This window comes from Parasteatoda tepidariorum, chromosome 2 (genome assembly GCF_982258835.1).
Source record: "Parasteatoda tepidariorum strain Cologne lab strain chromosome 2, Ptep-v5.0, whole genome shotgun sequence".
In the NCBI taxonomy this organism is placed as follows: Eukaryota; Metazoa; Arthropoda; class Arachnida; order Araneae; family Theridiidae; genus Parasteatoda; species Parasteatoda tepidariorum.
In genome coordinates, this window is record NC_141756.1 from 64,080,936 (window position 1) to 64,098,628 (window position 17,693).

Consider the following 17,693-nt stretch of genomic DNA (forward strand, 5'->3'; position numbering starts at 1 on the left):
AACGTTTAATTTTTCTAGAACTTTAATATTGAATCATTCCACAGGAATGACTTTGGTAAAAAAAAAAAAAAAAATCTGTAAATAGAAATCTAAAAATGACACGAGGAAAAATAATTGAAAAGGTATCTAAAATTTGAGCCAAAAAAAGTGGATAAAGGAAGCATTTATCCACAGAATGTTATCAACAAAATATTGATGCAAATTTTATTTAAATTTTGTGAGTATGTATCTCAATGTGTAATTTTTAAATCACACAGATATGAATGCAAACATTTAATTTTAAAACTGTGGGAATGAAAACTTCGATGATTAGTTTTAAAATTGAGTTAATACAAATCTCAATGTTTGATTTTAAAATTACGTAAATATGAATCCCGATATATATATTTTAAGTCACTTGAACACCAATAATAAAAGTGGCTTTTAAAAAGTTAAATTTGAAATGCAATATTTGATATAAAATCATGAAAATACGAAACACTATGTGCAATCTTAAATCGCTTAAATGCGAATCATGATGTGTGATTTTAAATCATGTGAATGTAATTTTAAATTGCATTTGCAGTGGTAGGAAAAAGCGTAAAAAAATTTTTTTTCTTGAGGATACAAAAAAAGACAAAGAATTTTCCTTGAAGAGGCAAATTTGTTTTAGTAAGAATAAAAACAGTGTCCTCACGTTCGCTGAAAATTTTACTAATTGTATATTATATAGGTCTGTTTACATCCTCATAAAAATATGTGTAGGTTTTAAGAAACTTAGAAAAAAAAGCTCTAAAACTAAAATGCAAATTTTAAATTAATTTAAAAGGTTTTAATTAATAAGGTAACAAATTTAGTAAGTATTAAGTTGAAATTAAACAGCAATACCAAAGTTAGTAATTTAAAATACATGCGATTGATGTGGTTATTAGTTTTAATTAGTTATGTTAAAATGATGTCTTTGTGCATGGTTTTCTGAAGTTGACACAGATCTATAAAGTAAAAGAAACCATAATTTTCTTTTTATATAAATTTTCTAATGTATCAAAACATCATAAAACTGAAACCTGCCATCCATGTACAAAATTTAAAAAAATTATAGTTTCTTTTTATTTAAATTTTCTACTACAAGACATCAGTTTTCATTGAAATTAGCAAATTATTGCAATTTGTTTTTATTCCAACATTAGGTAATATATAAGAATTAGAAATGAAGAAGACCAAAGCTAAAATGGCTGCTCCAGATTCAGGAAAACCTGAAAAAAAATTAAAAATAGTAATGTGGAATTTTATTTTATAGCGGGCTATAGAGCAGGAAAAGAATAACTTTAAATCAATCCTCTTATAAATAGAAGTTAACAAATCTTAAATTTTCTATTCTATTTATGAATGTTTAATATTAAGTGCAGAATGCCACATTCACTAACATATGAAGAGTTGAGGGGATAACAGGTAAGTGGCACTTTCAGAGTTGTTATAATCAGGACAATAAGGGAAGGAAAAAAAGTGATATTCAAACTATTTTATTATAGATTTATTAGAAGGTAAGCTAATAATTTCTTGCCTAATTTTATATATACCACTATCTAATTTCAAATAAAAGTCATGCAAGCATACTCAAACTAATATTGATTAGTTGTGTTAAAATTAAAGTGAAAGTAAAATCAATTCTGTTACATTAAACATACCCATATGGATGTGAACACTTTATGATATTTTCCTTGATTAATAAGTACTCTTAAAAATGTCACTTACTGCTTCATTCACTAAATTCTTCATATAATTATTTATTAAAAAAAGGTGGAACCAAAAACATTTAGGAAAATATTTTATTTACATTAAAATTCTACTAATATTTAATACCTTTTTTTGCAGAATTGAAGGTATTTGTGACTTATCACAATTTCCTCACAAAGGAAAATTTCACTTATGGTTAAAGAGAGAGTAGTTTAAAACAATATATTTTAGAATAATTAGCATTTCCTTATTTATACACAGAAATTTTTTTTAAAAAGAAAGAAAACAACTGTAGGCATACATTTGATTTCCAATTTGCATCACAAAAAACAATAATGTACAATGATATTCAACTGTAGTTGCAAAAGAGAATCGTAAAAAAAAAAATTTCAATTATAAATACAAAAAATTATCTTCTATCTAATTGCTTTCTGAATGTCTTTAATAAGTTGTTGAGCAGCCTGATTATTTATAAATAATAACTGACCACATGGCATAAAAGTATTGACAACCACTGATATAACATCTGCTTTTTGAACAATCTCGGAATGTGACAAAGTTATCTTTGGCAAAAGATCTTTTATCGTTTTTATAAGAAAAAACAAAGTACTGGCTGCTAATATCCGGTTATCAGTTTGATCACATACTAGAATATATAAACAGCCATAATATGAATGCCAAACTATCTGTTTTTCAACATTCTTCAGTTTTAAATTCAAAATTCCTTTTGTTTCAATATCAACAATATAAGCTTCAGAGAAATCGTCGAAGTTATTACTTGATACAGATGTATTAAACTCAAACTCCTTTTTAACTCGTTGAGCAAAATATTTAATTTGTTTTTCACGATCATCAGGATCCTCTAAAAAATTAAAAACAGATGAAAACAATACTTGGGAGTTAGTTTCAGCAATTATAAAAGAATGGACCATTTTTAAAACATCTATATAGGATTCTAAGAATAAGAAATTGAAGTTTCTTATTACTGGTTAAGCAGACAACCAACGTTATAAATAAATACCATGTGACTATAATTAGAAGATTGCCAAAACTTTATCATAAATTCCATAAAAAAGAAACAAACAAATAAATTCACATCTAAATTTTCAGCTAAATGCTTATTAGATTAGAAAATTGCAAAATTTTGACCATTTATAATTTTTAATTGCTCATATTTTCCTTTCAATTAAAAATAAAATGCTCGAAAATTTGATTTTTTATTTTTGGCAACATTGTTTTAATGAAAGCGTCTCTCATCTCCCGGAATAATAAACCGTCTGCTTACTACTTGATTGAAAGCAATAAATAAAAAACAGGCCAACTATTAAAATTTTTTACATTGTTTAAAATTGTTTCATAAAACTTCAAAGTATGGCTATGCGAACGTTTGGGGAAAAACCTATAGCATTTCAATTAGAAGAAAATGGAGAGTATTATTACATCGGATCAGAAGTAAATATATTTTGAGTAAATAATTTAGCGTCTGGGGTTACATTTTGCTATATGTTTCATGAAGCTTTGATTTAAAAGAGATAAATTATTTTATTTTACTTTCATAAATCAGTGTGTTAAAGTTAAATACATGCTCTGAAGTTTCCTAGAGAGTGTTATAATGAGAGGTATCCTCTATTCTGTGTGATGTCTATCAACTAATAACCTCTTTTTATAATAGGTTTTAATCATTTTTCTTGTATCCCACTAATCATTGGAATTATTAGTTGTACAAGAACTTCAAATCTAATTAGGTTATTTTTGCATACTTCCAACATTTCATAATAAGCCTTGGAGTGAAAATAGTGTTAGAAATATGCATCATGCTCTGAAGTCTGTGCTGCGGTTTTTTATTTATAAAAAATTTGAATTCTTTATTTTGAAATTAAGGGACATTTCCGTGTCGTGATCTGCAACGCCAACTACAATCGTCAATTGTTATTAAATCGGAAAAATTATTTAAAAAAACATGTAGAGGTTAGCCCTGGGATGGCTTCAAGTTGGTCTTGTTTATTGTTTACATTATTATTTTGGTTGATTCATTTTTTACATCATTATTTTTTAATGCATGTTTGCATATAAAACAGCCATTTTAAATTCTTCAAACTGATGAACATCAAAAACTATCAGAGCAAGATAAGAAGATTAAATATCATTAAAAGAGATTCAAAGTAGAGTTGACACAAACTCTGAAGTATTCAATTATATATTTTATCTATAAACTACATTTTATGCAGTTACTATATGAAGGAGGGGTAAACAGCATTATGCCAAAATAATAAAAACATTAAAAAAAAAAACTCATATGACTTAAAAAACTACATTAATAACTAATTAAATATGTTTTGATAGTTATTGAAATGCTTTTTTCAAGTTGCAATTTTCGAAATACTAGAAAATTTTTGGTGACTGTATAAGAAAAAAAAGCTCAAATTTTACACGATAACAAGTTCCTATTAAAAATTTATTACTTTTACTTTTTAAAATTTACTTTTCAATTATTTCTAAAATCAAAGAAAATATATTGAATTTATTCTTATTTAAATATAAAATTTAATGTTTTTATTCATTATTAATGAATTTCATCAAGTAAGATGTTAAGAAATATTTTGCTAATTATTTGTCATTTAGCTATAATTATGATTTAATAACTTAACTATTTATGTTTAGTATATACCTTAAAAAATTCAAGCTAATGTCAAGAAATGCTATTACCAATGAATTTTTTGCTACTAACTATGACCTATTTTGTCATAATTTCGATGACTGCAATTTTATTTTTAAGGATAAGCCTTTCTGTTTCTTAAAGTAAATGATCTTTGATTATGTTTTCTACTAAAATTAAGGCTTTTTATACTCTTAAATTAATAGATTTTTAAATTTTCATATCATTAACAAGTGTGTATTCACAGGTTGGAAATTACTTGCGTATGTTTAGAGGCTCATTGTATAAGCGATATCCTTCTTTATGGCGTCGTTTAGTAACTGTTGATGAAAGAAGAAAAATTGCATCTCTTGGTATGTTAGTTATTGATACCTATTTTCTTGTTACTAAAATTTATATATTTTGAAATGCATTTAACATTTGAAGTATGTAATAGTTATATTTGTGTTGAATATTTAAATTTATTCTAATAAACAGAGATAGTACAACCTCAGAACTTAAAAGCAATAACTATATATTGTTAACAATATTTATTACTTTAACAATAATTATTTATTAAAAACCTTAAATCTACAAAAATAAAAAAGCTTTTTCATTCAGATGTAAGTTTTTAATATTTATTTAGTAAAAAAAAAATTGAGTAGTAGCCATGACTATTTGCCTTAACCTAGACCTGCTCATTAAATGTTATACTGATCCTTTTTTTTTTATTTAATAATTAATCATTACCATCTAACTTTTTTTCTCCTTTTTAGTTGCCATGATAATTAAAAAATTTCATTAAAGATATACGGGTGTTCATTTGAAAATTTGACACTGACTGCTTTTTTTTTTTTTTAGTTTTTTAAAAATCACTGAAACATATTGATTTCATTTTGGATTGAGATATTTAAAAACCCACTGTAATTAGTTTGTGAACTTTTACCCCTCTTCTAAAAAAGTATGGTTGTTATTCACAAGATTAAATGTTTTTTGCTTGCTATTCAGTGATGGTCGTAAGATTGGCAACTAATTTAGAAGAATGAATTCTTTTTCTTTTCTATCAAAATGCAGATTTATATCTTCAGTAGCAAATCTTAAAACATGTACAGTAGAGAACCAATTATCCGGGATGATCGGGACCATCGCTATCCCGGATATCTGAATTTCCCGGTTTTCTGGATCGACCAAAACGTGTCGTTAATCGATGTTTTATCGAACCCGAAGTACAAGGAAAAAGTGTAATGCATAAAGTAAAAGAAAAAAGAAAGGTACTCCTAACTTTAAAAAGAAAAAAAAAATGGTAGATATATAACATTTAAAAGAATAAAAAAAAATTGCAAGTTTAGACAAGAAAATCAAGTTTAAAAAATACAAAATTCTCATATTTATTTTTTAAAAATAATTACAATTCCTAAATTAAATAATATAAACAAAACCAATGATTAAATAACGCAATATATATCATACCTAATTATACGGGAGGAAACGATAAAATAAAAGGAAAACTTATTAATCTAAATAAAAACACTTGAAAATTATCGAACCGAAACGATAGTTAAGAAAGGCACTAGCATAAATATTAAAACCCGGAACAAGGCAAGATCAACGGAATTCAAAAAAAAAACCTAGTGATAAAATTTATGAATAAAAAGAATTAATTTATTGAGTGCGAAGTTTATCGCGAAAAGAAAAAAAATCAAACGTAGTGGAATCAGAAAAACAAAACTGCAATCTGCTTCATAAAATAATCCTATGTTTAGATTAATAAACAATTCTCCTTTTATTTTATTTTTTTGTTGATAAAAACAAGATTTTTTATTACAGCAGATGTGATTCCACACCAAGAAAAACTTGCAATTGATACCGCACTTCCAAAGAATGAGAATTTATTCAAAAGAAAAAGATTTTATTTTTATTAATCGATGTCAAATAAATATATTTTTCTCTTTTCTTTTTCTGCTCACTGATATGCATGCAATGCATTTCCCCCCCCCCCTCGTAAATCAAGCAGAAAACGAAATCAGCATGCCACACCCTTGAGTTTGATTGACGGCCTAAAGGAAAAAATAAAACAATCCTCTCTTCCCTGCCTTCAAGGTCACGGAGGAAATGACGTTTCTCTGGGTAAAGGGGGAAAATTTTTTCCCCTTCCTTACATTTTCCTCTCTTCAACTTCAAGGATGAGTTCAATTTCCTCTTTTTTCATTCTAGTTCAAAATGGCGGGAAAATCGAGCAAAATTTTTCCCGGTTTTCTGGTTTCCCGGTTTTCTGGATACCGGATAAATGGTTCTCTACTGTATTAGAGGATTATTTCGAACATGCATTTATTCAACAAATATGTGTTAGGCATTCTCAATCATTTGATTTTGGTTGAGAAATAATAGATTTTATAATCAATTGTTATTAAATTCTATCTGTAATAATCTAAAAATAGAAATTTGAGATTCTGATCAGACTAGCTATATACTAATATTCTTACCTCATAAAATTGCACTGAATTATTTTTAACTTTTTTAATGATGATTTAACCTTATTCTAGTTAATAAAGCTTTTTATATTCTTGACTAAATGATTTTAATTAGTCTTTAAAATAAATTTCATTAAAATTGTATGTTTTGACAATAGTTTATTAAGCTGGAGTGTCTGCTTATGATCTCGTAGATCCAGTAAAAATTACATAAATTATTCATTTTAGAAGTTGTATTTTTGAATGTTTGGTCCATGAAAGTTATGAAAGCTCGAGTTTCTCTTTTATGCAAAGTTTTACAATTTCAATTTTTCTTCTTATATTTGTTTTTATTTTACGCTATTCATAATATATTGTATATAAAATTACTCGTGGTACTCATAATTAATACGAAATCCAAATTATTATTTCCGTGACAGATCTTAAAAGCAAGGAGAAATCTTAAAATATTTTTTTGTGCAATATATATATATATATATATATATATATATATATATATATAGTGTTTACAAAAAAAGAAAAAAGCTTTTATGACAAATAAAATAATTAATAAAACTGTATTTTTTTTTAATAATAAATATAATTTTTTTTTAAAAATAAAGGAATACATATTCTAATGTTATGGTTGATATTATCCTGTTTTGACAGTGGTGTAACTTACCAATCATTTCCTTTTTCGCCTTTTGTAAATCCTCATCACAATAATAATAAGAAACTGAAAGGGTGATGGCAATCATGGCAGTAACTACCGAAAAAAGATCAGTGGCGAAATCACGCAATTCATTAGTCCTGAAAAAGGGTTACTCAAATGAGTGTTTCATTTAGAGATTTGCTTTTCATTACTCATAATATCGTACTCATATTAAAAATATATTATTTTAAGAACTTTGAGGAAATCATTAGCAATGACTGCCAAAAAATTGAAAAAAACGATAGAATTGTTGCATCAAAAAGTAAATATTCTAATGCATGACTCGCGAAAAAAAATCATAAGAATATCAATAGTAATAACGGAGTAATCAAAGACCTTAGAATTTTAAAAACCGAATTAAAATTCATAGCAATAATTACCAAAAAAGATCAAAACACTGCCTATATTTTCGATGAAATCAACCTGAGCTGTGGACGATACAATAAAGACTCAAAAGCATGATTTAAAATTCAAGTGAGCTAATGTCATATTTAAAGTATTGAATAGATTTTATTTCAACCAAATAAAATAATGAAAGGCAAATGTATCTCAATGATTTATTAATTCTTTTGCTACAAATCTGAATTTGTAACGAAATCTCCACTCTCAGTCATATTTAATCAAAATGTAAAAAGAAATTTTCTAAAAAAGATATTTCTAAGTTAACTATTTTTCACTTTTGTTAACTAATCTTCGCGATTTTAAAATTACTTTTTATAATATCAATCAGAAATTTACGCTAATGCCAGTCACCAGATTTTTTTTTCTTCCTAGAGAACCTTGTTAAATGTAAATAATTACGGCTTACAATCTTACAAATTCAAAGCTTATTAGAGTTGAACATGTTGTATTTTCACTAAATACATTGATCATAACCTACGTTTTTTATAGCTCTAATTACTTTCAAACTCTTAAATTTTGTTAAATTTTACTTTATCAAACAATTTAATCTAAGTAAACAGCATAATCTTTTTAATGGTATAAGAAGTATTGATATACACTAAGATTTGAGTATTAATTTTGATTGTATCCTAATTGGTATTTTTACATTGCAGTTACATTGAAATAGTTAGTATTGAAGCATACACCTTAAAAAAAAGCTATTATGTATTTGAATTATGCTAAACATGTCGCAATTTACTTCAAACATTCTTCTGATACCCATATTTTTGATTAAAATCTTGCTATATGCTGTCCTTAAGCAAAGAGCTCAATAAAATGCTGAGCCCAAGGAGCAATTGCGGACTATTATTAAAGTACTATAATGCTACCGAGAATAGTATGTATAAATTAAATAAATGAAAATTCAAAAGCTCAATCGTACACGCGGTAGAGAGTACTCATACAAAAGAGAATACTCGTTTGACGTCTTATCTTAAAAGTTTCTTCAGAAAAGGAATCTGATGCTATCCCTGAGATCCTCATGTCCCATTCTTCGGAGATCATCTTGACAAATTACCTAAGAAATGAATGGTGCCATACTTACTCAGATGGTTCTGCAACAGGAAGCTCAACTGGGGCTGGCCTATATTTTGAGGAATTGTTTGACAAATCTTTTCCTGTGAGCTCTAATGCCACAAACTTTGATGCTGAGATTGGGGCCATGAAACGTACCATACTCAATCTTCTGAATTTGAGCACACAGCTTGAAGTTATTTTTATTGACTCCTAGTCTACAATTTTGGCCATTATTTCTCATTTAATAACTGTGTTACCTTGTGGAAGACTGTGAAATGCTTTTTAATCAAGTAATTTCTACCTGTTAGAAAATTATTCTTCAATGGTTCCAACCACTGTAATATCTCAGGAAATGAAAAAGCAGATAATCTTGTAAAAAGTAAAGGCAATTTACAGCAGCCAGACTTTACTCTGTCACCATCAAATCTGTTATATAATAAATAATAAATTTCAAAATACTCTCCGTGCTGTAGTTTGAAGGGATAAGACCTGGAACTGATTGTTACTCTATCCACTCTTTTTTGCGTTTTCACTACCAGTTTTAGACTGTACACCCAACGTGACTTTCTCAAGGTACACTTATGTCATATTGGAACGGTCAATGCTTCTAACTACTTCGGGAGCTTTTATGAACTTTATTCATTTGACAAACAGCCCAGCGCTTTTGTTTTTTAACCGTTTTCCTGACAAGTTTAATAGCAAGGCATATTTTTATTGAGCTGCCAGAAGACTTGTTGCCTATATAACTTCCCTTACAAAGGATTTTTAAAAAAAACATTTAAAAGTTTGACTAAACACCTACATTACGAAATAAATTTTTATAACTGTCTATTTCAACTCCTGTAATTACCTGAACCCCAGAAACATAGATATATCTAATGTTTGAAACAGATCTAATGTTCTAGTTTTTATAGTTAAAGATATTCTGCAATAAGAAATAAACAACTCTCACTAGTTTTATTATTATTTATTTAAATGTAAAATAATTTTATTTTCTAAGAAAAGGGGAAAAAAATATTTGAAATTAAAATATGTCTAGATACATAATGAAATAAAAAGAGAATGACATTGCTCAGTCAGATTTGTGATCATGTTTGTGTAGTCAAAATGTATCCTATCCCTAAAATAAGTATCAAGCTTATTTGACATTCCTTACAAAATTTTGTCTTAATCTAAGAAATGCTGATGTCGATTGAGATCTCCTAACTTGGTGTGCAGACTTTAATATTGCCATTAATCCCTTGAAACATAAATTGATTTTGTTACGTACATCATAGATAAGAACACTTTCTGCTTTAGGGCATAGTATTCTTATAATTCGTCAAGCCTTTTTTTATTTGGTTTATTTCTAATATCCATCTGTCAGTTGTTGTTTTTTTTTCATATGCGACAATCACTAATAATTCCTGAGTGTATATTGCGCTTTTTAAATTAAAGAAAGCAATTCTTCATTGTTCTTACTAGCTAAAGAGATATGTGCTCATTGTAAAAAAAAATTAAATGTTTCTAAAAAAAACAGAGGATATGTACAGGCTACTACAATCTGCTACATAATTAGGTAAGCATCTACGATTTTTACTTTATAGAAATGCTTATGCAAATTGCATGGTTTATGATTTGTGTTTTCTCTGTTATGCACTGCATTTTATTGCAAAATAGCCATTGTTGTTTCCTTTTTTTCCTATTTATAATCTTTTAATTTAAATTAGCATTAGTAAATTATTTATTTTTTGCCTCTTATTTCAAAGAAACAAAGTAAGAAGACTGGAGGGTGGGAAATAGATTAAGTCTCCTCCTATTAGAAATAATTAGAATTTTTACTATTGAAAGTGACAGAGAATAATGCGTAAATATTTTATATATTTTTAATTTATTGCTGTTTAAGGAATCAAAAATGTATATAAATGTGTGAGCAAGTTTCTTAGTTAATTGGACGTTATATGAAAATAACTTTTGAACGTTATTTTGAACGCTTTAACGTTATTTGAAGGCTTTGTGACAAAATTATTTATTATTTTCCAAGGAAAAAGAAAAAAAGTTTCTATCACTTAAGACTGGATTTTTAATTTAATTTAAATGCTCATCTCTATTTAAATATTTTGGCCTGAAAAATTATGTTCATGGTAATACTTTGTTAAAGCAGAGTACAAAAGTATCAGTTAATTACCATGCCCATGTGCTTTTTATTATGTCACAAAAACTAGAAATATAACTTAACTGATTTTAAATTGAACTGATAGCAAACTTTTGAAAGTACAAAAATAATAATAACCATAAAGAAGTAAATAGCCTTATTTTTTATTTACAAAAGAGAGGTTTTCAGTCAAAGAGTGATGACCACTTACCCCAACAATTTCTAAATCTTTAATTGTAGGTTTACAGGCAAGAACAATGGGAATTGATGCGAAAAACAGACTACTTAAGAAAGCTGGAACAACTAACCTTGATGACCCTAATTTATCAACAGATGTCAAAGGTAAAATTATTCCCTGTGACATTGGATTTTTTTTTAATACCCTTGTAGTTACGTGGCAGATTCCATCAGAAAATACATTTTTTTTTTAAAAAAAACTACTGTAACCATATATAAACAATATATCTATGCTTCTTTTCTCTGTCACTTAATCCATAATATTTCACTATATAATGCTACATTTGTTGAATTTAGTAGGGGTGCACAACCTTTTCCAGATGAGGATTTGAGGGAAAAAATTAATCATTTATAATATTTTAGAATTGAAAATGTATTTGAAGTTTTAGATACAGAGTGATTCCTCTAGACTTCAAAAACTGCAGCTCTTCGGAACGAAAGACTTCCTAACTTCTTGGTCATTTTTTTTATTAATAATTTTTTTTTTCAGTTTAATTTTCACTGTAAATCACAGGACTGTTTATAAGGTATTCAAGAGATAAATTTATTCTTAGATTTTCTCTCTTCTAGATTATGAATTAAAAAATTAAATCCCGAAACAAAAATTTCGCATTCGTCGAACTGTTGCATTTGATTCATTATTTAAATTCTAAGAATATAAGTTAGGTAATAAGTATTATTTATCAAAAACTTTTATGATTATCTATTAAAGGTGGGGGTACACAACCTTTTTGAGTAAAGGGCAACTTGCACAACAGTTGGCAGGCCACATCTGGCCCACAAACTGCAGGTTGTGCACCTTTATTAAGGAATAAATGTTAAGTACATTTGGAAAATTGTAGATTATTCTTTTAAGTGATATAGTTACATATGATTCTTTTTATTTTTTGCTTGCATATGAATAATAATATTCTTTATTTTGCCCTTCTAATCTTTTACTGAGTTCAGGTTTTAATTTCTTAAAGTGAATTTTATTTTTGCTTGATAGCTGTATGCTAATTGCATGATTTGTTAAACTTAGTTTTTCACTTGCAGTTTTTTTATTTGCCAATCTTTGCTCAGTTTTCAAGCTAACTGAAAGTTGCAAATATATTATATAACGTGTATCCATTGTGACTACTGCATTTTATCAATTGTCATGTTTAAAAAAGTTCTCTCCAATTTTATTAATTGTGGAAATTCCTTGTTGTACCTATTGCATAAAGTAAGGCAAGAAATATTGCATTTGAATAGAAGATAATGCATAAAAGTAAAATATGATTATTTAGTAATGATGGTAAATCATTAAAAATTTAACTACTTTAATCACTTGTTTGCACAAAATTTTTAGTTATAAAAGTATTTTTAAATTTAAGTGTAAATAGTTTGCAAAATGCTAACTTTAATTTATGACATAAATTTTAATATTTAAGAATGAAATAAGAATATATTTTCTTTTGCAGGGAAAAAGCAATTTTCCTAGAGAAACAAACAAATCTGTAGTGCATTCTGAATGAGCTATATTTTAAGCAGATGTTGTAGCAAACTCTTAAAGTTTTAAAATTTTCAAACCTGTTTGTAGTGGCCAATAACAATAAATCAAAATTAGTGCCCTCGCGTAATATTTCTGTTGCAAGTTGTAAGGCATCAATGTCAATAATAGAGTTGGTAGCTTAAATTTTTTTGTATTGTGTGTATACTTCATATTGACTAGAATAAAATAATTACTATTAATCTGAGTGTTAAATTCTGTTGATTATAAATTATTGTACATCAATTGAATATTGTTTTCACGAGTGACAGACTATTGTCTGAGCATTCAATATTTAACTGTGGAAATGTACAGTTCTGATTAAAATGTTCAGGACTTAGACTGTACCTTCTGAGAGTGAACCAACCAATAGTAATTATTTAATTCTATTTACTCTTGTTCTGTTGCCATTTGTTAAACAAATTTTAAAATTTTCATGCTTTAATTTTTAATGCACTCTGTCAGGCGGGCTCGGTAACAACTATAATTTTGTTTTATCCTGCTGATTAAAGTACAGTGCTCCGAAGAAGGACTACCTTGAATAACTTTTGATCTAATGACTGGAACTTCACGTTCTAGGACTCAATCTTCATGGTTCGTGGGGGTGACTTCAAATATACTAATTAATTAGTGCAGACGATATATTAAGTTATGAAATCAGACATATAAATGCATTTTCTCTGACTAAACATACCTTTTTTTCATCAAATTCGGATTTCTGACCCAAAAAATATTGGTAGCTGCAATCTGGGAAGTGTGGACCCCATGGTTTGGTCAGGAGAGTGATCTAAAGTTTGAACCCTTTAATGTTAATTTAAATTTTTTGCGTATTTCGCCATATCTTGAGAACCTTTCAAGCAAATTGAAAAAATTTCACATAAAATTATTTAATTCGTTTATCCAAAGATAATTCCGTGTAAAAAATAAATTTTATTAAACATTTATTATTTTTTATTATTTTATTTAATAATGTCGAAAAAAATTTGAATTGTACGGTATACGATTTTTTACGTCATCTTCAAGTAAGTGATTGTTCATTGTAAAATACAAAATTTGGGCAAAATCGCTTGCATAGCTCTGAGTTTTAAATATACAACATTTTAAAAATTTGATTTCTCATTAACTATCCGAACGATTTCGCTCAAATCTTGTATTTTGCCATGTAAAATTATTAAAATGTTATAAAAAATAGAACACCTTCCATTTCAAAATTTTTTCGACTATTATTAAATGGAATAATAAAAATACTACGTAATTTCTAAAGTTTGTTTTTTGTATGGAATTATCTGTAGACAAACAAATTTTATAGTAATGTGCAAAAAATTTTCAATTCGCTTAAACAATTCTTGAGATATGGCAAAATATGCTAAAAGTAAACTTAACAATAAGGGGTTCAAACTTTGGCTTGCTGACTAAACTATGGCGACCATATTTCCCAGGTTGCAGCTATCCCCAATATTTTGGGGTCAGAAATCCGAATTCATTGAAGAAAAAAAGCTATGTTTATTAAGAGAAAGTACCTACGTTTTTGTGTCTGATTCTGTAACTTGAAATATTGCCTTCTGTAATTAATCAATATGTTTGACGTCAGGGTGGTCCGTTTTTTATTTTGTGCACTGTACGTTACTGTTGTCAATAGTTTTTGATAATAGTATTACATTTAAATCAGCATTGATGCTTTATCCTTTTCTTAAGCTATTAATATACTTGATAATGATATTTTGTGATCACATTCAAATTCGTGAATTTTCTTCTTTTTATTTTATTTAGGGAATGCTAGTTATTATTTAATGTCTATCGTAGTTAATTTTAAAAAAAAGTCAGTAACAGTTTACTAATATTATTGAGTGTATTTTGGGGCCTACCTATGTTAAATATATAAATTTAAACTTCAAGTAGTTTTAACATTTTTTGCAAAACGTAACAAACAATATCGACATGTAACAAACAAAATTTAGTATTATGCTTTTTTACTACATTTAAATCTGGAAGTAACCGAAAATTTGAGCATACATTTTTTTCTGGCTTTACTCTTAAGTTCGCTATTTTCTTGCATTTAAAACTCTTCTACCATTGTAATGATCAGGTATATGATTGTGCATAAGGTAAAATCACAATGTATTTGTGCTATATCTACTGTATTTCCATTTAATTTAAAGTTTTTTAAATTTTACATATGATAATCAATCTACTGAATTTAGGGATATTTAACAATAATTATAATTATAAAGGTTAAGATTTTAATTTACTCTTTTGTTTACTGGATAGTTTTAATTATACTTAGAATAAGGAAATTTTCTATTTTATTCTTTTAAGATATGTATTTATTTATTTTTTATTTGTTTTAATTTTAACAGAGCAAATTTTTCATTGTTAAAATTAGTTTTATTCTTAACTTTCTCTTTCGCTATTTGTAGTTACTAAAAGATAGTTTTTTTTGTTATTGTCAAAAATATAACTTTTTATATTAGTGTTTGAAATGTAAATCCCAAATATTTTACATTTACAGTTCATTATTTACGTAACAAACACAATAAGTGCTAGTTTTATAATTAATTGAATTTCATGCTATTTTTTATTACAGTTTTGGTTTAAAATTTTGTTCTTTATTTTCTGCTCTGTTGAATTAAAATGCATAAGCATATTTATAATCCTATACGTATATATAATATACCTGAAACTCTCCTAAGAAGTTTTCCACTTTACCTTTAGTTTATATTTAGTTACATCTAAATAGTTTATATTCTCATTACCATTATGACCGTCTATTTCTAGGATAATAAAATAATCTTTCTCAGATATTTTATTTTTAATTTTTTCCTGGTTTTCACACTCTGCCAATTGTTTTTAAAATCTGAGAAATTTCCGGGTAAGAAATTTTATTCAATAATAAGCAACACTTAAATATATATTTTAACTTGGGTAAACCATTTTTACTATCCATTTATAATGTTTGTTTTATACCATGCTAATAAATAAAACCACTAGAATAATATGTTACTATAAAAGAGGTTTATTTCGTAAATTAATATTTGAATATTTTACAAATAATTCTAGTTTTTATCTTAAGCTAATGATAAGGAAACTATTGTAGTAATTTATATTTAATATGGAATTAAATATGTGATTTCAAACTGTATTTGTAACTTGTTTTGCATCTTTATACTGGACTTATTAATTTTCTTTTCTGTTAAATGTTGAATTGTCTCTCTTATATATATAATAACAATAGAGCACTCTTTGCTTATTTTTCTATGTGAACTGTAAATGCCTCTGTATTAATGTTCCATCTATTCTGTTGTTTGTTTCAAATAAAATATTTCTCTGTGTTGTCTTTTCTTTGTTTCTCACTCATAGCACATTATTCACCCTTTATATACTAAGCACTATTTTTTTTGATATTTATTAACCAAAATTTGTTTGACATGTTGCTTTTATTTCTTGGTGATGGAATCTCATAAAACTTTCATGGCCAAACATCAAAAAGCTTATAGATTACAATGTTTCTTACTTAAACCATAAATAAGTTAATTGATTTGCAAATAAGTTAAATTGAACAAAAAACAGTTATGTAAAATATATCTGGGTACAATAGAATATCAAACCAAGATTGTATTATTTGGAATCACCCCCCTCCCAAGAATGAAGTGCGAGAAGACCGATTTCTTTTTAACCCTTCCTTCTGTATTATATTTATCCTGCTGCCCCTGAGTCATTTAAGATTCTCTTTCCTCCTGCATCACCGGTTGCCATTAAACGTAAAATAACATTAAAATTTATATCCCTTCTACATCTTTTGTACTATTTAACTTATTAATGTCCTGTTGTATATTAATTCTACTTTTTTATGATCTAAAACTTGCACAAATATTTGCTACTCTGGGCCAAAATATTTCTAAACATCCCAGCTAATTAAGAATTGTATTTTTGCTCTCTTTTTTTTTTTCCTAAAATATTTTTGAAATTCTTCCAAGTAATACATATGTGTTTTCCAGCTTGCCTTTTCTTTTATTCATTTATTTTTAAGCATTAGCAAACAAAAACTCATATTAAAAAGAGAGAGAAGGAGAAATTAATCAGTCATAGAATTTTTCCCTTTGTACTTAGTTTTTTATTTTATATTTAACTTATTATTAATTCATAGAAATTTAAGTTACAGTTCAAAGTTGAAAAGGGGGGGGGGAAATTTTACTATTTACTCTTTTACAATTTCATTAAATATATTTTATTCCTCTTCTGAAGTAATACTTTTGGTGGTAAGAATTTTCTGAATTGTAAATTTTAGAAATTTTGTTTTGCTATCAAATCTATCCAGTTTTATGAATAAATGTATATTATTACAATTGCACTCTTTGACTAATAATTTTACTTCCAATATATTTTTTAGCATTTAATCTCTACAATTTAATAATCTTGAGCATTTACATACCTTCAAATAACAGCCAAAATTAGTTTTGTGGAAAACATGCCTTTATGATTATTAAATTTTTAATATCACTTCTTGATAAAAAAATTTAAGATAAAATACTATTTTTGAAATTAAAAGTTTTGGATATCAGTTTGTTTTAATCTACCTATATTAACTAAAAATATAAAATTTTCTGAAAAAGTCTTTTTTAATAATTGTTAGATTTTATTTTAAAGAAGAAATTAAATTGAGAAAAAAGTTTTCTAGATTAGTGGGATGTTTTTATACTCTTCACTTTTCCTTTTTGGCAATCTTAGATTGAAATTTTTTTTACTAGTTTACCTAGAATTACAAATCTTGTTTGTTCGGTACAGTGTAGCTCATTCCAGCTCTTGTATCATTAGACTCTTCTTTCAATTTTATAATTTGTATT

At 26.7% G+C, this 17,693-nt stretch overlaps 2 protein-coding genes across 3 annotated transcripts in view; one reads left to right on the forward strand and one right to left on the reverse strand.

Moving 5' to 3' along the window:
* Positions 1–1,792: 1,792 nt before the first annotated feature.
* Positions 1,793–2,748, reverse strand: LOC147815812 (AP-5 complex subunit sigma-1-like). Its single transcript, XM_087157430.1, has one exon. It carries the CDS (start codon positions 2,646–2,648, stop codon positions 2,133–2,135), a length of 516 nt encoding a protein of 171 aa, XP_087013556.1. The 5' UTR covers positions 2,649–2,748; the 3' UTR covers positions 1,793–2,132.
* A 46-nt stretch (positions 2,749–2,794) lies between these two features.
* The window catches only part of Snr1 (SWI/SNF related, matrix associated, actin dependent regulator of chromatin, subfamily b, member 1), a 37,553-nt gene continuing 22,654 nt past the window's right edge, over positions 2,795–17,693 (forward strand). Inside the window, exons 1-3 of one of the 2 annotated variants that reach the window (XM_016054738.5) lie at positions 2,892–3,168; positions 4,620–4,725; positions 11,346–11,447. In XM_016054738.5, the coding sequence (XP_015910224.1) occupies positions 3,088–3,168; positions 4,620–4,725; positions 11,346–11,447 (289 nt within the window). In that variant the 5' untranslated portion in view covers positions 2,892–3,087. Of the gene's footprint in view, positions 3,169–4,619; positions 4,726–11,345; positions 11,448–17,693 lie in introns of both variants that reach the window. The other variant, XM_016054744.5, reaches the window with a different exon arrangement.